At 37.0% G+C, this 26639-nt stretch overlaps 1 protein-coding gene across 4 annotated transcripts in view; it reads right to left on the bottom strand.

The window, feature by feature from the left end:
- CNTNAP4 (contactin associated protein family member 4) overlaps positions 1-26639 on the bottom strand; it is a 242550-nt gene that overhangs the window by 136396 nt on the left and 79515 nt on the right. For all 4 annotated transcript variants that reach the window (XR_010069045.1, XM_063319940.1, XM_063319943.1 and 1 more), the window contains exon 3: positions 19321-19514. Coding sequence is in view for 3 of the 4 variants with exons in the window: in XM_063319940.1 (XP_063176010.1) it covers positions 19321-19514 (194 nt within the window). In the remaining variant the exon portion in view is untranslated. The remainder of the gene's footprint in view (positions 1-19320; positions 19515-26639) is intronic.

Here is a 26639-nt window from a genome sequence, read left to right as displayed (position 1 = left end):
GCTTTATTTGCTTTGTTAGAAAACTTGGCTGACTGATCACAGTGTCTCTATAACATTACAGTACAGTCTCCATGTATTAAAAATGAAAGGAGGAGAGATGGAAACATTCAGCAGCGGAATATGAAAATTGTGGATCTGACTTCAGATGTACTAAAGATCTTTGGCTTCCAGCGAAGTGCAAGGTGCAACACACCTATGAAAATCTATTTTAGGTCACCTATTGACAGTTCGGGGATAAAGCGGATATCTGTTTAGTGTATTAAAAAAAAAAAAAAAGCCCCAACTGCAATTCTTGTGAATAATACTTGATCATGAACCTTCAGATCATCAGCTATCAAGTTTTACTATCTCATCGACACTAAGTGATTTTTTTACTAGCCAGAAGTATAATTTTCTCAAACCAGAATGTTCTTATTTTATTCCATCTTTGAAATCAATTTCTCTCCTATTTTACTTGATGTATAGCTCTATTTGCTGCATTTAACGTATTCATCTTTCATAAAGTAAATAATTTGAGCATCCTAGATACATATATTTTGTATTACTCAGTGTCGACCACTTATTTCTTTCAGCTTCATGTTACAGGGGTAAACAAAGTATTAGTCTTCTTAATATTTTTCCAATTTCCTTATCTTTTTTCTAGAAAAATCTTAATGCTAAGGTTGTCCAGGATGCCTTTTGGGGTTTAGATTCCACCTTTTTCTAATGAAAAAGGTAAAAACACTGGTATTTTCTCTTGATCTTTTAATTGTATTACATCAATAACAACTGAAGGCTAATGTTCACTGTTCCACATATGTACTAATGGAGTAGAGCTCTTTGGACAAAAATAATGGAGAAACCAAGACAATGACAAACATCTTTGGTTTTCTTCTTACCGTATGTGACAGTATGCTTGAATTATTGAATTTACTCTGACATTTATAAAGCCTAACTTCCTTTTTGAGGATGAACTATCATCTGCAGAACATATTTTTAATGTTCTCCTCTAAGCCAGTGAGAAGTGATTTACTCATAGTCATTAATGAGTCAATGAAAAAATTAAAAAAGTATCGCTTCTCAGATCTTTTTTCCTTAAATTTGTGATTATGTATCAATACCACTGTGCTTCTCATGAAAAAAACAAAACAACACAAACCACAAATTTATCTGTTTTTTTTTCTTGATTTTTTGTTTGTTTTCTTTTATGATGTTGTTTCTTCAACTGAACTGTAAGACCTTTGTCATGCAAAATATTCCGTGGGTTTGCAAATAAAGTTTCAAGAATGCAGGAGGATTGAAGTAAAAGTAATGGAAATTTTCACATGCATATCATTGTTGTGTTTAGGAAAAGCGAAATAACCATCAGTCTAGTTCCTTGTCTGGGATTTTCCTGAAGTTCTTCTTTAGTCTTCGTCTTCCCTGCCCAGAGTTAGCACATGCCAATCTAAGTTTCCACCTATTTTTATCTATGTTGTCATCCCGTGTCTTCTCTCTTTGTTGCTTTGTTCTGTTCACAAAACTATGTCTTTTGCTTCTCACTACTGCTCATACCATCATATATGTTTCTTCCTAGGCATTCCTTCTTGGCTAACGCTTTTTCCATTTTAGTCTAACTCTTCTTTCCTTTTCCTTGCCACTCTTTCTCCTCTATTTTTTACCTTATCTGTTATCTTCAATACAGTAAATCCTAATTTCATCACAGATTTCTCTCTGCTATTTCTTTTTTACTTTCAGGTTCCCATGCACAGTCTTTTTCAACATTCTCTTGTTCCTCATGCGTCTCAAAATTGTGCATTTTGTCCTTGCAGTGTTTTCCCGCTTGTATGATTTGTCCTCCACTCAAATTCTGTAAGAACTCCACCACTGTCTTCTACTCGCTTCCAGTCCTAAGATCTTTCCTATGAAGTCATACCAAAAAATGCATTTCAATATAGCCATCCAATGACATTTTACATCTTCACCATGCCACCATGTTTATTGTTCACATACTTCTGTCGTGACTGTTCAGGGAAAAAAATAAGAAAAAACCCTTCCCAGTCTCACAGATAAACTATCCTATTTTCTTCCTTTTGTCTTCTCATTTCTCTAGTAAGTGTCTTTATTGTTCCTCCCCTCTTTTAACTGTTAATCAGAAAGGACCAAAAGTATTTGAAAAAATTTATTGTCCACTCATATGACTCAGTCCCTCATAGACTTTGCAAAAATAAATTTAAAACCAAACTATGAAATCCCTAAATATAAACAAATTACTTGTTGTTTACCAAACAGGTAAACAACAACTCCACCTCTCTTCTGCAAGAAAAAAGACCTTTTTGCTTTCTCATCAAGGTCCATGCTTTTTCCAAGGATGAGTCCAACTTGGACTATTCTATTTTGTATTCTTTATTCAGTTTAGTAATCTTAGAAAACTGATGTGTTTTGGGAAACAGAAATTCCTAAAATACATAACATTCCTCATACAGTAAGCATCATACTGATTGTATGCATCTAATATAATGTTGATATTGATATGTTTCCATAACTGAATGGAAAGTGTAGCAAGAATAAGAACACTGAGTTTTTAACATAGTAAGCACAGAGCTACATTTCCATGAATAATAAGACATGGACACAGTTTATCATCTCAAATAGAATAATATGCATAAATCAATTTGGTTTTCTTAAGAGGTCAGAAGTGGGGTGATAAGAAAAAAATAAACACAAAACAATATCATCGCACTAGACTGCTTAACTTTGACAATTGTATTCAACACCACTAATCTCTTCTCATCGTGCTTTGTATACTTCAGCTATTTAAAAAAATCCAAACCTTTACATCCATAGAACTAGAAACCAGTTTTACATTTACATTATTTTCCCTGTTTCATCTTGCTAGATGCTATATTTGTCATGTGATTCAGTTACATGAGTATATTTGTGAAATCAATAATAAATTATAAAAGATGATTCATATGATGTGTATACATCAGTTTTCCGATGACACTTGTATGCCTGTGAAAAAGTCTTCAGACTACCAAAGTATTATTAACATTACCATATGTATGCAAATAATACAAACCGTTATGGAAAAGACTTTATGGCTAATATACCTTTAAAAAAAAAAAAAGAAATTGTAGAATTCATGTATGCTACTGCAAACATACGTACTAGCTTTCTGCAATTTAACAAACAAGGATCCATAAAAGCATCACAATCTTTTTTAACTTTAACCTCAGTAATATAAGTCCATGTAAATCCACTTCTGTTTACACCAAGATTTTTAAAAAAGCAATTCAATAGATTTTTTTGCTCATCATATTTTAGTTCAAAATAACATCGTTCACTTAAAATATTACATATAGCCAGCATCACTGAAAGAAATTAATGTCCAAATTGAAAACATCAATCAATATGTTATGTGTCATACTGGAAGACAGTGAGGGAACGAAGTGTGTACTGAGAACTGAAAAAGCATTATCATTTTCTTTTCTATCCACAGAGGGACCTTCCAGGACTTCAGTTATGGTCTTATCTGAAAAATCAGACAGTGAGCAAGAGGACAAAGAATGCATTATTCTGTATCATCCACAAAAGTGGAGTCTATCCTCTCCGGTAGCAGTAATGCTTTTTCCTTTCTCTTTTAGTTTTATTTCTTAATTCACTTCCTTCTGTTCCAAGCATGATCTAATAAAATATCTTCCTTAAAATAGATTTAAACCCTTCTGCCCTTGGTATTGTCCGTATTTGCAGTGCTGCTCCCATCTCACCATTGCAAGCAGTTACAGAATGCCCTGTTTAACATTACATAATTGCACAATATTTAATTATTTTAGCACCTAGGAAAAGAAGTGACATAGTCAACCTTAGCACATAAACCATGAATATAAAACAGATCTTTTCATTAATAGTTACATACCTCTCACAGTAGAACACAGGTCAACTCACCAAATTTTTCATATTTCAGTTTTTTTCGTATCACATAACTATTGTGATTCCTTAGTAAGAAGCGGTAAACTGAGAAAAGGGAAGGTGGCAATGAATTTATCAAAATGGTTATTTTTAATGTAATCCATTAGAAATTCCCGATAATAAAATGGGTAGTTCATAAAAGATTCATCTGTCATTGAATGGGATCACCTGGCCAAACCGGTTTCAGAACACAAAAGGTGAGATGCAGGGAGTTGTCATTCAACTCAGCTCCATCTCGCCTGGGCAGATGCTTATTGATCCCTACCTATGCAGAGATAACTTGGGGGGAGCTGTGGAAATGGCTCAGCCCGGGGTGGTCTCAACACTGCATTACAAGAAGAACAGAAACCCGAATGGTGCCTTTAACAAACAAAATCCCCTGAGTCACATCCCACCACTATTCAGTGAGTGTGAGACCAGACATCACAAAATAAACAGTGCTATCTAAGGGGCCATCAAACCACCAGAGATAACCATTCCAGATAGTGCAATCCATTCAGGCACAAGCCTGCCCAGTCACTGAAACGGGATATTTATGTCCAAAGTTTTGGGGAGCAAAATGGGGTGTCTTCCAAAGATACAGCTGGCCTGTAGAAGATTCTTCCCCCCCTTGTCCAGGATGGTGTGCAAGGTAACTTCCTGGGATTGAGTGGCCTTACCTGAGAGAGAGGATAAGTGATTTAATAACGTGTGTATGATGTCTAGCATGCTCTAAGAGCGTGATCTGTGCACTCGGTTAAGGTATTCATATCTAGCACGCTGGTGGTTTGTTTTGTTACTTTTCCGGATCAGTTGTTAGGTGGTAATAGTGCATTCTGTGATTTTTTTTTTTTTTCCCTTAAACTGCAATAGTGCATTCTTCCATTGTATCCATAAAAAAGTGCAATAGTGGCATATCGGACCTGCGACTGAAGTCCAAATAAATTGTTAATTCGAACCTCTCAGTGAAGTCTTTTTCTCTCCACCACAGTCATATAAGGCTTAAAGAGATGTGTTTCTAGAGGCGTAATATTCTGCAACAAAGGTAAAATAGTAGTTCACAAATGTGAAGAAAAATCCCATGCTGACTCCACTTCATATCTATGACTAGACACTAAAACATCATTTTTACTATTCCACAATGAACATACATTCCCTTAGCTAAGAACTTAGCACAAAAATCTACAAATACCTGATTCAGATGCAGGATATTATGCAGTTAATTTACTATCACTTTTCTTAAAATTTTCCTGTCATTACTCTAATAAATAAAAATAAATGCTGGGATAGGAGCAAAAATCTGCACCGACAGCTAGTTAAAAGAGATGATTCTTGCAAATGCCATGGAGCCCCATCAGGAATTCTCTGATGTCTTCCACAGCCTAAGCTGTCAGAAAGATGAATACAATAGTAAGACAGACAAATATATAATGTCCATGATGTGTGCACTAAACAAAATAAAACTTTGCTTAACAAGCAAAATTAAAAGTTAGCTGGTTTTTATGGAAAATTCTGGGAGTTACTGAAATCTACACAAAAATTCATATGCCCAATTCCCTGTTTTTGTTTTTTTTTTCATAGCTGAAATGAGTCAAAGATGTTAAATAGTTTCAATCTGCCCATGGAATTTAAATAAAATAATTGTGACCTTCACACAAGGAAATCCACTGCAAAAGCTGCAGGTAAATTAACAGATACAGGAAAGAAATAATTTGATAAAGGAGATACATATTGTTAAAATAAGTTAAATGCTATGAGTTAGAATGTTTCATAGAACTTTTCTGATTGACTCAGTTCTGGAGATCAAAAAACCATGCAATTCCAGCTGATATCTGTATAGGTAACTATATAGAGAAATAGGGGAAAGGGCACCTTGAGGCATATTAAGGAAGTTCTTGTCAGTGATATTTTAATTAGGGCTAGTGACCTTCAAATAATTGGGCAACTGAAGAAGTGGGAAAGAAAAAGGTGTTCACTGAATTTTCAAAGTATAGAACTGATGTCATAGAAATCTTTGCTAGATATGAGTAATGCTGCTATAACTGCTGAATTACTTATTTAAAATACACTGAAATATTATTTTCACAGTTTAAATCTAAAAAGTTTTATACAAGGGATGAAATATGCAATAAAGTTCATTTTAAACCTACTTACCTATGACCTTTAAAACAAGTGGTAGCAAATGTCACTGTCTGGCAATAGAAAATGTAGATTTAAATGGGTTAAACATCAGCTTACCAGAGAAAAACTAATTCTTTATTCAGCATGGAAATGCACGCTGCTAAGAATTAAATATATGTCCAGCAGAGAAATACCACTCATTTCCATTTATCAAAGGTCCTAAAAATACGGCAACAAGAAACTATACAGTATTGATATATAGATTAGTAACCTTGTTTGTTCTTACGTGATTAATTTTTACAAAAATGAATCAAAAATATACTAAGCACAAGCTTGTAAAATTTTAGCAAATTATATGGTATTACCAAGGTACAATTACCCCAAACTGTGAAGATATGATGATCACATGGAATGTTAAGTCAACTAAGAAATATGCACACTGGAGATTTTATCAAGATCTGGTCAGCTTAATATCAATTGAAGGTGATATTGATGAAATAAGACATTCATACTTAGTGTTATATAATCATTTTACTTCAAAAATCAGCAGAAATTTCTTACATACCCTCAAAAATGTTCTTTTCCTTGCATAATTAACTGTTATAAACTCTGTCTTAGACGTAGAAATTCACCCTACCTTTAAGCACACAGAATCACAGAATGATAGAGGCTGGAATGGACATCCACAGATCATCTAGTCCAAACCCCCTGCCAGAACTTACCTAGAGCAGGTTGCACAGGAACGCAGACAGGCAGGTTTTGAATGTCTCCAGAGTTGGAGACTCCACCACCTCTCTGGGCAGCCTGTTCCAGTGCTCTGCCACCCTCAAAGTAAGTAAGTTCCTCCTCATGTTGAGATGGAACTTCCTATTTTCAAGTTTGTGCCCATTACCTCTTCTCCTGTTCCCGGGCTCCACTGAAAACAGCCTGGCCCCTGACACCCACCCTTTAAGTATTTATAAGCATTGATACGATGCCCCCTCAGCCGTCTTTCTTCCAGACTGAATAAGAAAGGCGTTCCAATCACCTTATCATCTTGGTAGCCCTTTGCTGTACCCTCTCCAGCAGTTCCCTGTCCTTCTGGAACCGGGGAGCCCAGAACTGGACACAGTACTCCAGGTGCGGCCTCACCAGGGCAGAGTAGAGGAGGATGGATGACCTCCCTCCACCTGCTGGCCATACTCTTCTTGATGCACCCCGGGATGCCATTGGCCTTTTTGCCCACAAGGGCACATTGCTGGCTCATGGTCATCCTGTTGTCCACCAGGACTCCCAGGTCTCTTTCCACGGAGCCGCTCTCCAGCAGGTCAGCCCCCAACCTGTACTGCTGCATGGGGTTATTCCTCCCCAGGTGCCGCACCCTACACTTGCCCTTATTGAGTTCCATAAGGCTTCTCTCCGTCCAACTCTCCAGTCTGTCTAGGTCTCACTGTATGGCAGCACAGCTTTCCAGTGCGTCAGCCACCCCTCCCAGTTTTGCATCATCAGCGAACTTGCTGAGGGTGCACTCTATCCCCTCATCCAGGTCATTGGTGGATATATTGAAGAGGACTGGACCCAGTACTGACCCCTGGGGAACACCATGTCAAACGCCTTGCTGAAGTCAAGGTAGCCAACAACCACTGCCCTACCCTCACCTACCCATCCAGTCATTCCGTCATAGAAGGCTATCAGATTAGTCAGACATGATTTCCCCTTGGTGAATCCATGTTGAGTACTTCTGATAGCTTTCTTTTCTTCCACATGCCTTGAGATGACGCCAAGAACAAGCTGTTCCATCATCTTTCCAGGGATGGAGGTGAGGCTGACTGGCCTATAGTTCCCTGGGTCCTCCTTCTTGCCCTTTTTGAAGACTGGAGTGACACTGGCTTTCCTTCAGTCCTCAGGCCCCTCACCTGTTCTCCAGGAATTTTCAAAGATGATGGAGAGCAGCCCAGCAATGACTTCCACCAGCTCCCTCAGCACTGTCAGGTGCATCCCCTGGGGACCATGGACTTGTGGATATGCTACTGACTTAACTGATCTCTCATTTGATCCTCCTCAACCAAGAGGAAGTCTTCCTTCGTCCAGACTTTCCCTGTTACTTTCTCCAAAGTCTGGGACCCCTAAGGGCTGTGCAGACCAGTAAAGAACGAAGCACAGAAGGCATTCAGTAACTCCACTTTCTCCACATCCTCCGTCACCATGGCTCCTGTTTCATTCAACAGCAGGCCCACAATTTCTCTAGTTTGCCTTTTGCCTCCAATATACTTCAAGAAACCCTTCCTGTTGAGCTTGACATCGCATTGCCAGGTTTAATTCCAAGGCAGCCTTGGCTTTCCTTGTTTCATCCCTGCATGCTCTGGCGGCATTCTTGTAATCTTCCCAAGTGGTCAGTTCCTTCTTCCACTTACTGTAAACTTCCTTCCTCCACTTGAGCTTTTTCAGAAGCTCCCTGCTCAACCATGCAAGTCTCCTGCGTCCCTTGCCTGATTTCTTGCTCTTAGGGATGCAACGATCCTGAGCTTGGAGGAAGTGGTCTTTGAATATCAACCAGCTTTCTTGAGCCCCTTTGCCTTCCAGAGCCCTAGCCCACGAGATCTCTCCAAGCAGTTTCTTGAAGAGGTCATGGTTAGCCCTCCTGAAGTCCAAGGTTGTGATTTTACTTCGTGTTGTTTTGTGAATACTACCCATGATCCTGAACTCTGTCTTCTCATGATCACTACAGCCAAGGCTGCCCCCAATCTTAATGTCCTACACCAGTCCCCCTGTGTTTGTCAGTACTAGCTCCAGTAGTACACCTGTCCTTGTTGGCTCCTGCACCACCTGTGTCAAAAAGTTATCATCAATACACTGGAGGAACCTCCTGGACTGGGCATGCCTGGCTGGGTAGCCTTCTCAGCAGATATCAGGGTGACTGAAGTCCCCAATGAGAACCAAGGCCTGTGATTGCGAGGCTACTTTCAGCTGTCTGCAGAAGGCTCCATCAGCTTCCCCATCCTGATCAGGTGGCCTGTAATAAACACCCACAACAGTGTCTCTCATATTCGCCTGCCCCTTAATCCTTACCCATAAGCTCTCAACCCTCTCTTCATCTGCCCCCAGGGACAGCTCGATACATTCCAGATGCTCTCTCCCATAACGAGCAACTCCACCACCTCACCTTGCTGAGCTACTACACCCAGACGCCTCACTGGCAAGCCCAGTAGCATCCCCAGTCCCCTTCAAATCTAGTTTAAAGCCCTCTCAATGAGTCCTGATAACTCTTCTCCTAGAACTCTTTTCCCCCTGCAAGATAAGCTATTCCCACCCGTTACCAGCAGGCTTGGCGTCTTGTAAATCAGGCCATGGTCAAAGAACCCAAAGTCCTGATGATAGGACCAGGCTCGGAGACAGGCATCTGCTCCCTCCTCTTATTTACCCCCTCATCATTCCCTGCAACTGGGGGGATAGAGGAGAACACAACTTATGCTCCTGACCCCTTGACCAGCCGTGCCAGGGTCCTGAAATCTCTCTTCATTGCCCTCAGACTTCTTCTCACTACCTTGTCGCTGCCTACCTGAAAGATCAAAGGGGGATAATAATCTGAGGGCCACACCAGGGAAGGAAGCTTCCTCTTTACATCCTTGACCTGGGCCGCAGGGAGGCAGTAGACCTCCCTATGTAGCTGGTCCGGTCTGCATATTTGGTCTTCTACTTCCTTCAGTAGCAAGTCACCTATGACAATGACCCATCTTTTCTTCTTTACTGCAGAGGTTTTGATGCAGGGGGGTGGTCTGACTACACCTCACAGACACCTCCAAGGTAGAACTATCATGCTCATCATTGTCCAGGTTCCCTTGCAGAGCACTGTACCTGTTACACAATGGCATCTGCGAAGGTGGGGTAGTGCTGGGTGGTTATGACTGTGGCACCTGTTGCACCGGGCAGGAACTTCTTGCCATTGCCCCCTGTCCTCTGCCCCCTGTCCTCCAAGTCACCACATTCAGTCAGGCGGAGAGAGGAGAGGGAGCTCTCTGTTGCAGGGGTTCTGTCTGCCTGCTTGGTTTCTGTCGTGGGAGGCAGGGTGTTACTCCAAGTGTCTCTCTCTCTCGCATTCCCTGATGGCCCTGCTTACCTCCTCCCAGAGCTCCATCACTAAGCGGAGGAGCTCCTCTACCTGGGCACATATCCCACAGGCGTGCCCATCACTGCCATCCGACACCAGCACAAGAGCAGGGCATGCCCTAGAGCCTGATGTCTCTATGGTGGCATGTTCCCACAAGAGTTACGTCTGAAAGGCTGCATCAGAGCTGGTGGGTGTGGAGCTCATGGATGCCATGGTCTTCTTCCGAGTAGACACCATTGCTTCCTGGCTGGGTTGGCAGTCTTTCAGCACTCAGTCGCGCGAACTGCCGCGTGAACCGCTACGAATGGACTGTTGTGCTGCACCCTGTTTGCCTGGTCTCTCCACCCACCCAGGAAGCCCACCATTGTCGTGGTGCTCCCAGGCGACTCCCTGGGTGATGCCCAGGCAACGCCCACTCACTGCTTGTTTGCTCAGTGTCCAGGGACATGGTCGCTGCGCTCCTGAAGGGCTTCTTTTATGAGGAGAGTGAGTGGTCCCACCCTGCCTCCTTTAAATCTGCTGCTGGGGGTGCTGGTTCCACTTCCGGATCCTCAGCTGGCTCTGTAGCTGTCTCTATAATTTTCCCATATAAGAAATGTACTTTAAGAACAGATTATTTTTTTTTTCCCAGAAGTTTCTGTATTCTAAGAGCATTTAGAAGCTCATGCCTTGCCATTATCTATAACTTTAACTACTTAAGGAAACAACAAGACAGAAGTTATCCGGGTTGCCAGTGAATGCTTAGGCATGGGTTTGGAGTGCAGTGTGCTATTGCAAACTTATTCCATGTTAGATCATACAGCACTAGAAATAACAGGGACTTCTGCTGTGTATGTGGAATGGAATGGCTACAGAAGCATAATGGCAGATTTTACTTCTTCAATAGTCTGGTACACGAACTGGGACAAAAAGAAACATACAACTGCAACAGCAAAGGGGAAAAAAAACCCAAACAGAACAAAAACAAACCAAACCCCACCAGCAAAATTATAAAACACTACTGCTGATGCACAGCAATTCCCATTCAAACTGAAAAGTGTCATCCAGTCATGCAAAAGAAGAAGATTATTAATCATGCTATCTTTTTTTACAGAAATACAAATCCAGCAAAAGAGCAGAAACAGATGAAGATTGGATTGAAACCGCTGACAGATTAAAATCAGATTCCTGCAAGTTGAAATAAGAATTTGGGCATCTAAGTGTACTTTGGAGCTCCCAGGTTCAAGCAATTCAACAACACCTAGATCTCCAAATTCCTATTTCTACTTTTAAGAGTCAACAATTTCAATGTTTAAAAAGTTCTCTAAAGGAATTTTAAGTATCTAAAAGGGCATACCAAGACTAAGACTGTACATACTTAAAATAAAGTTGAGGTTTTCTCTGAGGTTCAATGACCAGAGTTTTTATAAAAATTCAGGGCTTTCTCTTCAGTTGGCTTTAAACCTCAGGGATTATACTAGGCATAAAAACAAATTCATGTATAATACAGATATGCTTCCAAAAGAGATCTGAAATCCATTTCTGAAAGTATTTTTGCTACGTCTAAGAGAGTTGCCGGGGTAAACAAGAGAGAAGCTGAATGTGGGGTCTCGCTAGCTCAATAGGCCTTGAGCAAACCAAACACATCTGTTGTGGTCTAACCACAGCTGGCAGCTAGGACCATGGACCTGTGAAGTAGGGTTTGATATACTAAAGCTGTAAACTAATTGAAGTAGGTGCTTAATATATTAGAACTGTAAATTAGAGTAGGAGCTTAATTTAGGAGACTGGGTGCCTTCAGGCTGTATAAAGAGCAGATGCAACAGTTGTAGTACTAAATGTCAGAACTTATCTCCTATTTTTTTAAGAAAGAATGCTTTAGGACAATATAACCTTTACAATATAACCTTAATACTTTCCTTAATGCTTATCTACACAATTTACTAGGTTTTGTCTAGAACACTGTGTTATTTGCCAATGTTTCAATATTTTTTTCTTCCTTTTAGCTTATATTAAATATTCTGGGACAGGTTAACCTTGACACATGCATTCATCTCTTAACATACTTTATAAAGAGCATTAATCATTGTGACTGCTAAATTAGCCGTATTAGATTGTCATTTAAGTGTTTAAAAATAGCAACATGTGGTCAGAGTGCATTTTATTAAGGAGTGGATACAGAAATCCAAAAGCTTAACTTTTAAGTTCAGAAATTTTAATGTTTTAGACAGAAGTCATAATGTCCTCATCATAAATGGAAGCTTATACATGCAGCAAGTTTCAGAAAAGCTTCTGCACAATAGACCCATGCATTTATTATTCCGTCCAAGCTTCCTTGTATCTCTGATTTTCTTCATACTGCATTTTTCATTTTTCTCCAGTTCCGTTTACCCTACCTCAGAGTATTCTCGTCCTTTGTTTTCTTATGCCTCTTCCTGCATCCCCAGCGTTTTTCTCCACTCAATTGTTTCTCTTTTTGAGTTCCAACTACACACTTGTAAGCTTTTTTCCCCACGCAAACAGTGGGTGAAATATTGTTTGAGTAATATTACCAGACACCAGTCTACCCCTATTTCCCTCAATTATAGAGACATACAAAGTTTATTTTTATGCAAATTGTCTTCAATAGAATCTTTACCACTCAGTTTTCAATGGTGCAATGTATCTCTGTGTTTGTGAGTGTGGGTGTACAGTTGTACATACACCAAAACATTATTTTGCTTGCAGTGAAGAAAAAGAGGTCAGGTTTTGTGTCATTTTGTAACATCTTAGCAGGTAGGCAAAGAGCTTTGAAAATGCTTTTGAATATACTATTTCTGGCCATTACAAAAGACAAGCAGCTGCTGTGGCACCAAAGAGGAAGAGCAAGGAATCAGATGTTACCAGAAATATCCACAAGATTAACAGTACCAAGATACTTGCATTTAATTTCCCCTAGAACTGTGCAGATGTTAAAACTGATCACTCAAAATCTTTTTAAAATTAAACGCTTTAACTATTTTCATATCTCATTTGTTTTTCCTACCCACAGTTTTCTAATTCATGGGGTACTGTAAATATATTCACCACAGTGTCATGAAATTAGTATAGAATTCTTCTGCAAAATTAATTTCAAGTTCATTATTCTGAACCTTTACTCAGAAAGCCCTCATCTTAACACTTACGGTTACTTAGTTGGGGAATTATAACATATCATTGTCATCTGTGTACATATTGAAAATAGCCTGGGATATGTTCCTGAAGCAAGCTGAATAAAAATCACAAACTATTTTTAAAGGCATATTCTACAAATAATTCGAAAAGAGCAAATTCATTTATGTAAATCACTTTCTAACAGACAATTCTCAGGCAGAAAATGCAAACATTCATTGAATAAATTATTAGCTATGAATTATTCACCTGTCTGTATTTTCCTCTTCACATCAAGTGAAATAACAGACTAAGCAAACATTTCATGTGTCTCTTTTCAGCAGATCCCATAGTATCCAACCCTTTTGCACTGAACCTCATCTTTCTTATCTCAGATGGGATTTTAGGTTCTTGTTTGGACCCATACTGGATGGTTTCAATGGAAGATAATAATAACCATTTCCAATGCAAATCTCTTACTCAGAAACATGCCACCCCCAAAGCACACAAAACCCCCCCCACAAACACCAAACCCTTATGTTACATTAAGCTGTGAAATAAGCCAAATCTGCTACACAAAATATAATTATCTCCTTGCCATAACTATATTCGGTGACAGAAAAACATGATTACAACAGACAGTTAACACCATATGGATATGCACTATTATATATACAATCTAAATGGGTCTGGAAAAAAAGATTTGTTTTTTCATGGAACCATTCATGTCTGGTTCACTGTAATTATGATAATGGTAAAATAAGGAAGAAAATATAAATACAAAAACCTAAAAAAGCTTATGTAATATCATTCTGCATACTCTATGAAAAGTACATTTGGTATTTACCTTAATAACACACAAACTTTTAAAGGTGAAAGTCATTATCATCTTAAGCTAACACGGACAGTTGATCTGTTTATGTGCCATTATACTTTGAAGGACCATATCTCACTTTCAGATCCTAAGAACCTTTAATGTAATTCAATATTGCCAGAAAATTTACTTCTGGCCTGCAGAGAATTTGATAATCACCATTTTTCACTATGTTCTTCCTGATTCCCATCCTTCTAGTCAGTGGCTCTTCGTTTTGTGTATTAGATTTGTATATCTAATGCTGTGGATGATAGTGATGCCATGACAAACAGAACATTTTAAAGACAAGACATTTTGATGCCGACGATACATTTTACATTTTTGTGATACACATTCAGTTTCTTTATTATTTTTTTATTATTGTTATTAAATAACAGTCTGCACAAAATGCAGAGGATTGTTAATCTACATGATAAAGTAAAACACAGTTTGATTGTCTTTTATGCTATTATCCTTTACAATGAAGAATTTAAAAATTTAAAGCTCCAAATATTTTTTTTAACCACTTTAAACATAATGGTGCACTTTGTAGTGCATAAATACACACATATATTATGCAATTTGACAAACTCTGATTTTCTCTTTGAGGATTTTACAGAATGACAGAGGTCAGTAGAAGCTAAGTTGTTATTATGTCCTTGAGTTACGTAGTTTAGTCAAGTAGTTAAAAATGTTCTGTTGGGAGTTTTTTGACTGAAAATGCAAGACAAACGATGAACAAGCTGCAACAAATCAGAACCAACTGTGTTGAAGCCACTACCCTTTAATTTACAGATAATTAATTTACTTTAATTTATAGATAAAGAGGTTCTTATTTTCTGTGAGTAGCAGCAGAAAAAGTGACATGCCTGTCCTTGGGAATATAAATAGCTATGCATGCACAACAAATCATTCAACATTCATACTATTTTATTATATAAATTGAGAATAGTAACTGCTAGAGTGAAACTACTTCTATGCAAACTCACAAGATTGAGAAAATTATGACAAAACAAACTTCCAGCTTTAATGTTTAACTTCAGCTATGGTATATAAAATGGAAAATAGATCTCAGAACTTAAATATACATAAAAATATACACAGACATAAAAATACTTCTACATTGCAAAGATTTGCCTTTTGAATGAGATGTTACGAAAATGGTCAGAATTTCACAAAATTTAAGTTAACATTGTATAAATATTAGTTTTAATTCCTCTGCTTTGGATATAATTTTTGGAAGAAAGACACAAAACAAATAAATCTGCAAATTGGATCATAGTTGTGAAACAGGCAAATGATTAATCTCTCAGAAAAAAAGACCAAAAAACACAAACCAAAAAACCAAACAAAACCCACAAAACCTGAAGGCAGAATTTTTGTGTATTTCCCTATCTGTATCAGAGAAGAATTGGTCAACTTTTAATTGAAAAGAAATTTTATCTCTTTTCGTCTTCAAAGATCCTGCTAATGAATGTCATTTTGGTGCACTTCCCCATGAGCTGTGTCACTCGTGCTTTCACTGAAACTATCAGCAATGGGAAACTTATCATTCAAACTATAAATTCCTCTCCTTCTTCCCCCTATTATCTCTTCCTTTTGAAAATGATGGAGAATATAATCCCTGTCACCTTATTACTGTTCTTTTAAAAGAAATATTTAATTAGTAATGTTAAGGAGAGAGTACCCAGCATAAAAACATTTGTGATACAAAACTATGAAATTAGTTAAAACTGGAAATTACACTCGTTAAAAGGATTAATATATGTGGCCCCAAATAGATAAAATAAACTAGCAATTACATTAGATTCTTCACAGGTAAAATGCAGGTGATCATATCTAGAATACAAATTGCTAAGAAGAAGTAATAGCAGTACCACTATTTAATGTAGTATTTAAAGAAGTAAAAATTTTCTTAGCATTTCTTGAACCAAAGCTTAAGTTTACCATACAATTTTTATGATGTTTTACCGTAAGTTTGAAAGAAAACTAGTGAAAAGAATTGTCCTCTCAAGAGTAAATGTCTGATAGCTTAATATAGAAGCAGATTGGCAACTGCACTGCTCATTTTAGAGGTAAAAAAAGAACTATATGAAAGGTTAGGCTTGGAAGGTTGGTCTTTACTGTATTTGGAATTTTACCCTAAGAAATGGAAAAAAATAGAAATAGATTGAAGTACATACACATAGCGACACCCAACTTTCCTTGTTCAAACAGATTTACATTTACGGTAACATTAATCTAAAATTGATTTGAATTAATCTCCTTCCAATATTAAACTGATCCTGCTCACAAGCAAATATTTCTGTCAAAAAAGATGTATTTTACCATTAATAACAACTATATCACTTCATAATTATATTTTGACCAGAACTGTACCAACTTTAAAAATGTTGTTAATATTGAACCTAGGAATTGCTCCCTGAAAAATCTTAACATACATATCAAGAACAGTACAAAAAATATTTAGAGATAACTTTAAAAAAGACAGTGATAGTCATGTCAGTGAGGAAAGAAATCAAAATGAGTGTGAAAATAGACTTTTTTGTCAAACTAAGAAAAAAAACTAATTAAAAAACTATACCTAACTATACTTAACAATACTTAATCTACAATGAAAGCAGTCCTAGTAACTGTAATGGAATTTGTCTTTCAAAAGTATCATTGGTAATTAAAGGATTTAAAATAGTAAATAGACTCTACATGAAAGAGAAATTCCTTACAGGTATACAATAGCAAGTAAGGCATACATTTACTTTGTTAATGTTCTGAGATCAAGGTATATTGCATGGGTAAAGACTATGGTCACCACGATTCCTTCTAAACCAATTCCTAATAGGCATAGAAGTGAAGACGAATCATATTTAGCAGCCACAAAAGCACAAGAGGGGAGAAAGGTTCATCTCACCTAAGTTTAGAGTATCTATATCCAAATTCAGCACCAAACGGCAGTGAAACATTTATAGATAGGGGAGGGGTAAAATAGCTGTATGTAATTCATTCCAACCTATAAAAGACATCTAAGGTCAGAAGAACAAGCCTTAGAACAGACTATCCTTTCCACAGACTATAAAGAAAGTTTTTATAACTAGGTCATTTGCAGATGCCTAGATAGTCCTCTTTGCATCTCAGTTATAAAAATTTTAGAGTGAGTGAAAAAACTGTGATCAGCTCCACTGATGACAGGAGCTTCAAAACCTTAAGATAAGCCATGAGGTGACAAAGACAACTCAAAACTAACTTCTGAAAAGGAAAATAAAAGGTAGGGAGCTGTGCAAGTGTACAGAAGGTAAGTATATTTTCTACTTAAGTTTAGAAAGAGTGGTTTCAAAGTGCAAATCCTTACATACGGTGAAGAATTCTGAAATACTTATAGCAACACAGGGCCCTCAAAAATGGGCATCTTCTGTCTTTCTAATGCACAGCAGTAGTAAAAAAAAAAAAAGGAAAAAAATTACCTCTGGTAAGCAGTTTTGTAACAGGGCACTGACCCAGTTAAGAAGAGGATAGAAATAACACAGTAAAGTATCATAAAATGCGGGTATTCTTGCCGAAAATGAACTTGGGCACTTCATTTAAGAAGACTTAACATAAACAGGTAACAATCAGAGAATATCTATAAAATAGAGATTTAAGAGTTTCATTCCACGACTACATCTATGCATTAGTTCAGAAAAGAGAAAATGTATTCCCCTAGAAGCAGAAGTCTTAAATAAAGACAGATAAAAAAGATCAATAGACCACCCATGAATATGATGGCTTACAACCTTGAATTATGCATCGCTGCCTGAAAGCCATACCTCCGATCTGCATTGCAATCATTAAAATAATCATTTTTTTATAAAGCTTGAGATAATGGTATTGAAGACTTACTTTTCCCCTCCTACAGATCTAGCAACCTCCTTACCCCAGTGTCTGCATCAGCATTTAACAGTTTTGGTTTGATATTTTACTGGTGGCAATATTCAAGAAATAACAATCTACATAATTTTTTGGGATTTCAAAAGAGTCCTCACTGAAGCTATCAAGCAGCTCTACCAATAAGATTTGTTTTATCAGTCTGTCCGAAGAGGGCAAAGACAATATTGCAGCAGCTTATGCTCATTTAACATTTGGGAGATTCTTTTTCTTTTCTCACTCCCCACAGCCATACAGATTAGAAACTCATTTATTTCTTTTTGCTACGAAAACACAATCTGAAGCAGAAGTACGCAGCAAATTCAAAAAGAAGGACAATTATGCAGCAAGCAAGCCCCTGCATAATCTCATTATACCATAGATGGGTTTGACAATAAGAGTGACAAGAACATTTTGAATTAAAAGTCAACAAAATTAAAACGCATAAAATGAAATACATTTTAACATAATGTTTAACTGCAGTGAGAAACAACTGAAGCCTAAAACGTAATAAAATTTAAAAATGAATCAGCTCTTTGTGTGGACAGAAGGATAGAAGTAACTTGACAAGATAAAATGATAGACCACAAAACCCAATATTCTTCCTTTAGTCCAAGTTGCTAATCATTGGGGATCAAGGAAAGATGCCACTCTGCTCTAGAACTGTATCATTCAATTTTCCATGTAGATTTTGGACATCATCTGTCTGCTATTGCATATCCTTTGCCCTCAATAAAATTCATATGCATAAAAGGTGATAAGCATAGCAAGGCTTACGTTATTTATTATTATTTTTTATTGTTGTTGTTATTATTATTAACAAAGACAATAGGAGATAAATGGGTTGAAACATCAGAAACGAAACTGAATTATATGACCAAAAATTAACTATTGCTTAATAATTATTTGTTTTTAAATAAACTGGTATTTGTTTGCTTATGATTTTGATTTCTTTATGTTGCTTCTTTTTATTTTTACAGTCCAATTCAATGTTCCAGAAAAAACAAATCAACTATTATTTTTTCAACACATTGGGATCAATACTTTGGGAAAACAACTTCACCACACATAGCAAGATAAAAGAGATTTTCCAGTACATTTTTACTTCTCAGAATACCTCCTTGAGAGTTAATGGAGTAATGGAGTAAGGCTAGGTTTAGATGTTTGTTTGCTTTTTACAGCTTTTCTTATCTTGCCAAAAGCTAAAATAATTTGTATATTTAATTATCTCAAAACTTTCAGTGTTCTTTATATTCCACTGCTTTGCTTATATTTGCAACAATGCATAGCACAAGTATTTTAAGTCTTCTGCAGAAACTTAACTCTCATTATTGAAAGAACATACCCAAATGCTTTCTTCTTGACGATACTGCTTCCAGTTTTGTCCACTATCACTAAACATCAGAAAGTAGCTTGTTACCCAATCGGAGCTCCCGTAACCACCTTGAGTAGCAACAGCAGTAATCTCAGTTCTTTCACCAAGATCAATCTGAAGCCATTGATATTGATTGGACACAAGTGGAGACCAGCCACCAGCACCTTAAAAAAAATGGAAAAGATTGAAATGTATTCCTAAAAGAACAATACAAAACTTGTACATGTAAAAATGAATTAATTAATTTGAGTAACCTGATCTAGTGAAAGATGTCCTTGTCTAAGGCAGGATTTGAAAGTAGATGATCTTTAAAATTTCTTTCCAACCTAAACCATTCTATGATTCTATGATTCTAATTCAAGATATAGTTGCACCTAAACCATCTTGATAATATTTAGCAACTATTTTAAAAATTTATAATGATTACTTGATATATGTAACCAATTATAACTATTAAAAGTTGTTGTCAAGTTGTTCGCTCCCTTTTTTCTCTAACTTTCATAATGAATTTTACAGAGTAATTCTTATCCAATTAGACAAAGCCCTTTAAGTAAAAAACTCAGAATTTTGATTATTTGTTTTATACCCCTCATTTTATTTTATATGGACTATAAGTTCTCCTGAGGTCCCGTCTAACCCAAATGACTCATGATGTTGTGTGATTCTGTTCTGTGAGGCCTGGATATACAGATGCATGTATGAAGCAATAAAGTACAGTTAGATGATAAATATACACATGCTTCTTAAAGCAACCAACCAATTTGTAGGCAAAGGAGTAAAAGACTATGAGGTATACACATGCAGTTTCAATAAGGAAACAGACCAGTTCGCAAAGATAAAGTTTAACCCAAAACATATGGTTACATATAAAATTCCTACAGTATTTTAACTAATCACAAAAACATGTTGAAATGAAGAAAGCTATCGCATCAATTCAGTTTTCCCTTGTCGTCCTTAGTTTGCCTTTATTTACTGAGGTCAGGCTACTACCATGTCTGTAAAGTTGGATGGAAAAGCCCAAGGGTAGATTGCAAACAACCTCATTAGAAAAAATGTTGTTTTATTAAAATATTTTGCAAAATTTGCAAGTATTCAGACAGGATTAGCATCTGGTGGGTTTTATTAGAGAATGGGGTACAGATTTAGATCTAATTCAGACAAACTCACACACCATAAGAGGCACCTTGAAAAGTTCTTTAAAAATACAGGCACAGAATAAGGAGAACAAACATATATAGCTCCCACAAGAATCGATAAACACTGTATTATGTGGAAACAGACAACTGCAAACCAAACTTAGGCTTGTATAGGCTTCAAGATGCATAACATAAAATAAAATATTATATATGGTTTAATTCTGTTCAGGGTCATGAGTCAAGTTCTTAACATTACCTCCTTTACAAAAAAAGAAAAGAAAGAGAATTGTTATTTGGGGATTTAAAACTGTCATTTGAAAATAAAATGGTGGGAAATCATATAGGTGTTCATGAGCGACAAAACATGAAGTTTATTCTACAGAGCAAGGTAAGTGGAAAGAGACGAGAGAAACATATAAAGCTCCAAGTATGTAACAATTCCTTTGTCCACACGTTTATGAACTAATTAAAATGTAACAGATTTAAATCTATTGTTGGAGTTAAAGACTGTGTATCTTTATTTTTTTTTTTTAGCTCTTATATTCATACCACATAACTCAAAAAACCCAAATGTTTGCACATGCAAGTTGATGAAATGGGCAAAAATTGTCAGCTTCTGAAGAGATTCCTTCAAAATTTGAACTGTGTCTAATAAATGTGAGTTCTTACACAGAATACTTTTTTCCTTAAGTGAACACTTAACTAACTACATCTAACAGAAGAAATACAGACACGTCTCTGATAATGAAGACGGAGAACAAGAAGCAAAGAGCAATTGCCTAAGACAGGTATTCAGTAAAAACAAGCATAATATAAAAGTGGCATTCTGCACTTAAAAGAGACAAATATAATTACATAGACTTTGTCATGTCAGTCTGTTTTCATTGAGAAAAATGGGGCAGGGGGATTGTGGTTAGTAATTTGAATTGAATTTCCTACTTGGCATATTCTACTTTCAAAATGCACAGGTTAAGTTAAATGATATGAAAACAGATTTAGAAAAGTCTGTTCTTAACTATTGTTGCCTGAATTAACCAAGTGAGTATTTACTACATTAAGAATAGAAAATAACTCAGCATACCAATGAAAACACATCCACTTCTTAATGTAGCCAGGGATAAGGTAATTCATATTCACTTTTGTTTTCTTAATGAAAAGGATATCACTAGGTAAAAAAGTGTCTAGTTCTTTAAAATAAAATGTTTCACTTTTGTTCCATGTTTATTTTCAACTTCCTGTGCTGTAATAATCCAGTATTATTTAAGAAAAATCTATTCTACACATACTTCAAGGTGCTGGCTAGAAATTCTTCATACTCAGCAACAACATAAACCCATACAGATATTTAAAGATATAAAACAGTTTGCCAAATTCACTAAAAATAAAAAAAAAATCAAGACTGAAGATGCACTTCATTTTGCACTGAGGGCAAATGATTTTTTATTTTTTTATTCTTTCCTTCCTCCCACCCCCCGCCCCAAGAAGCAGAGAGATAAAAAGCCGTAACAAACAGTTCTGGATAAAATACTGAAAGTGTTTCTGTAGTCCTCAGTGAGACCATGTGAGTGTCCTTTCCAGACTGTTTGCTGGTCTTCCATACAGCAGCTCTTGATTTCTCTATGTCTTTTTCACAATCTTGTTTTCAGTGATTTTTCCAAAACAGTATCAGTGCCCCGAAGGCAGTAAAAAGATTTAATTGTCTTACCCAGACTCCCATGGGACCTCCTCCTATGCCCTGCCCATAGGCTCAGGACTGTATTTGAGCTCAGCCAGCCCATCCTGCTCCCTGATGTACACCTTCATTGCTTTCACTTAGTTTCTGAAGTAAGAGACCCTCATTGCACAACTCCTCACTTTATATCATTACACCTTATGTCACTAACATATTTCTAATAATGTATTCTAAAATATATTCTAACATATATATACATTCTGAAATATATTCTAATACATATACACACACATATATATATTCAAATAATGTATTTATTACCATAAAACCATGACCACAAAACAGAACCTACCACAAGTTTGTTCTCTGGGAACGTGCCACTGAGTTTTCTCAAGCAGCACTGTCAGAGAAATGTGGCCCATCAGACTCTCCCTGAAGGCAGGCACAGGCACAACAAGCATATTTCCGAGTAAAATGCAAGTTCTAAAAATTATTAACACAAGATGAAGATGACACTAAATTTAAGACAATATCTATACTAGGAAATATCCCTCATCCTCCTTTCAGGTAAATTCAGTTCTTCATGAAAATGTCCTCTTTCCTATTGACAAGTTTCCCCCTCGAAATTCCCATGTAGCAGCCTCCATTTGCACTACACTCATCTTAACGCAACCACCCCTGCCACGTCCCATCTCCTCCAACCTGTTGTGTTGGGCACATAACCCAACAGCGCTTCTCCCTGCAAAATATAATAGGGCAGTACTTGAGTTGGGGTTGCTGGGCCCATTGACTGGATAGGGCATCAAGATACTCCTTCCAACCCACCAGCCATGACAGCCATGGCAATGCCATCTTGCACTGTGGAAATCAACAAATGAAAAAACAATTCACTATTCCTGCTGCTCTTGGGGCTGAAGTTGGGCTGTAGTGAGGTTGGGCTGAAGTGCATATTCCTTCAGAGCCAGTAAATCAGACAGAAAATTAGTGGGATTATGAAAACTATACAAAATGGCAAATCAGTGTGAATACAGAAAAAAATCCAGGAGATTTTTTTGGCCCATTAGAATTGTTAAATGTCAACACATGGCTCATCATTTCCTTAGCAAATCATACAACTTCCTTGATAATTGAAACCTTAAGTCAATTGCAATACTTCCATGAAACACTTCAGTTTTCCATTAAAACAACTACATGATCTTTTGTCTCCAAAAATCTTTATTTTCCATCAAATAAAGCAAATATCTTTCTGTGTTGTTTTGTTTATTTTTCAGGTCTGACACGGGTTGCACAAATGCTGATCAAATCAGTCACTTTATGAAAAAAATCTGCTTCTCCCTCAATTCAGGCAGGCTCCTGAATACTTACCAGGAAATTCATCCTTTGACACCTTCCCAATTTAACTAAACTAAAATTAAATCATTGATAAAGCTCGTGTGCTCATAATTACTTTCCATGAAGGCTCCACTAGTGTTACACATGCTCTACTTTAAAACAGAGGAGGTCACGCAAGATTTTCCTTAAAATTACTTCTTCAGGAAGAGTAAGTGATATTCCTTCTGTGATTTCAGTGCACCTAAACAGCTCTGCTGCAGCCTCCACAGCCTTATCTTTATTTCCATACTGTTTCATCTTTTAGTAGCTGTGCAAAGCAGTGTGTCAGCACCAGCCAAGTAAGAAAACTTTGTGAACACCCACGCAGGAAGTTAAACAATGGACTTTGCACCCACAAGCTGGGCAGTCCACTTCCATAGCATATACTGTATCTGTGGTGCACAATACACAAGACCAGACAACTTAATTTTCACCACCAAATCCTCAGGTCATGCACTAACACTTCCAGGCATAGCATCATCCTGTAGTGTCCTGGTAGACAAAACCTTCTCAGTATCCCATGTCACTGTGGTAAGTTTGGTGACAATTTTGAACTTTTCAATTGAAAGAGGATTGTATTGTAGTCAAAAGGAGTAGTCAGGCAGACTGCATTGAGAACATAATTTGTAAAGTCCATCTGCAAAAAACATTTTCATTTGGTGACTGCAGACCTTTTTTCAGAATGAAGTAACAAACAAGTTAGAAAGATGTAAACAAAAAATACCTGTCTGTTATGGCAGCACTACCTGCTGCCGGCTGAGGGAGGTACTTCTGCCTTTAGTACCGCATTTTTCAGAAGTTTTTGCAAGGCAAGCCACCAGGTAGCCTATTCCCCCTCATCATACTGCACTACATCCTGTGGAAAGAAGAGAAAGAGGCACAGATACACCGGCATTTAATGCCAGGGGTAGTTGATTTGGAGGATCATAACAAAAAATGCAGTCCCAGAATCCCTCTGTCAGCCCTCTATTGACCAATGCCACAGATGATCTGTATAGAATAGCCATGTAGCAGAAGCAGCAAAATGTCTCCAACACCCTGTGTGAAGCAACAGCCTGGCCTGGATCATCATTCAGCAGCTGCAAAATGTTTCCTGCAGCACTGCACCACTCTGTTTCACACGATGCTTTCATCTGTCAAAGGCTCTTCCAGAGCACTCCTGTCTGACTGCCCAGCAGACAGCTGTCCTGCTGGCATCTGACTGCTGCCTGCAGCATCACGGAGATGAAACATTTGCCCAGTCTAGCAGGAAACACTATTAGAGCGTGTTAGTTCCTCACCCAGCACTTTATAGTCTTTTTTACAGTGTGTCCTAACTTTGCAGCAAGACTAATTGTAGTGGTTTGCACAATCTTTTTTGCTGTAGCATACTTCTGGCCATGGTGATGCATTGAAGTCAGAGGCATAACAGATATCAAAAGGATATTGTTGAAAACCAGAAAGGCTTGTCAGATGCTATGTGGTGTGGATGTTTCTAGGGAGATCTGAGGAGGTCCTCAAGTGTCTCTATGCAGATACTGTGTACATTAATCAAGACTGTGCCAAAATGTATGAACACACAGGGCTAAACTAAGATTTACAAGAAAAACAGAACTTTGCCATCCCTTGCTCAAACTTCTGAATGCCTGACTTTGCATTCTTCACCTTAATTCTCTAACTTTTCTTTTTCCAGTGTCATTTAGGTAAAACATGTTTTCTTCAATTATCTCTCACTGTATTTTATAATGGTCGTTGATGAAACATTTTTCCTTGTGAACAGCAAATCATAAAAAATATTTTCACAAGTGATGCAACCAATATCTACAGATACTTTATTTTAACTTAATCTCAGGAGGTGTTTCACCCTCTTTATTTCCCACTGTCTCTTGATAATATTAAGATCATTTGCATTCACTATACAAAAAATCTACATTCAGGCTGCAAAAGCATGCAAGTTTCATGCTTGATTTCTGCTAAAAAAACCCAAGCATTACACAGTTTCTTTTCAATGAAGAACATGATGACTTGAAGTTGCACATACAGATAATAAATAAAATCTTTTGATTCTATTTAACATTAATTCTTCCTATTGTAATTGGGTTTTTAATATAAATATTTGCAAAAATGTTTGTACACATACAGTATAATTCTCTTTAAAGTACATTAATTTAATAAACACATCTAGCAACAACATACCTTTTCTGAAGGTTACTCTTTTTCTTAATTCATGAATCCCTGTTTTTCAACCCCATTTTAGTAGCAACTTGCCAGCTTGTCTTGATGGCTGACAAGTTAATGGAGTGTCTATGGTTACTGGGAGGCTGGTTTCGCCCAGCTTAGCAGCTATTAAATCAAAGTTTAAAGTTTCCATCACTCACCTGTACATACTAATTGATAAACAGACTTCTTAATTTTATGCAATATTCATAAATAAACTGAGCATTAAATGATGGAAAAAATTCCTAAGCACTTGATATTTTTAATGCATTAAACTTGATTAATCTGTGCTAGATTCAATATCTAAGCAATCATGCATCTTTCATATATTACTGAACTAAATTTTGCCTTGTGAACATTCATTATTCTTGATTTCTGTTTCTACAATGTTATAACATTCTTTTTCAAGTCAGTTAAGTGACAACATTTTGGGGTTTCCTCACACTCTCTGTCCAAGTAATGCACAATGCTTTTCTGAAGAAGTTAAAGAAGAAGGTGTTATTCATTAAAGCAATAAGCTTACAGTTTAGTCAACAATTTCTTAGTCACTTCAGTTGGTAAACTACAAAAAAATACTGTAGTCCTGTAATCTGTCCTGAATTTAGACACTAGATTTTCAGAAGACTTGTTTTCCTTCAGATTGCCTGCATTTCTAGAAGATTTTCATTCTTATGCATTTCACATATAGTTTAAATTCTATGAGATTGTTTTCCTTGCTTCTGGAGGTTAAATATCCTATCCCTTCCCCCTTGGCCACCAATATAAACACGTTACAATGATGAATGAGTACTATTTCCTCATCCAGGCTCCTGTCTGCTAGAATATGTGTTTTAAGGGCATGCATTTTCATAATTCCGTAGCTTTACAAGGGTGACAATACCGTTATCATGAAGACATTGAAAATGGAAGTTAGC

The sequence above is a fragment of the Chroicocephalus ridibundus genome, chromosome Z (assembly GCF_963924245.1).
Source record: "Chroicocephalus ridibundus chromosome Z, bChrRid1.1, whole genome shotgun sequence".
Lineage (NCBI taxonomy): Eukaryota > Metazoa > Chordata > Aves > Charadriiformes > Laridae > Chroicocephalus > Chroicocephalus ridibundus.
This window is presented reverse-complemented; position numbering and strand designations above follow the sequence as displayed.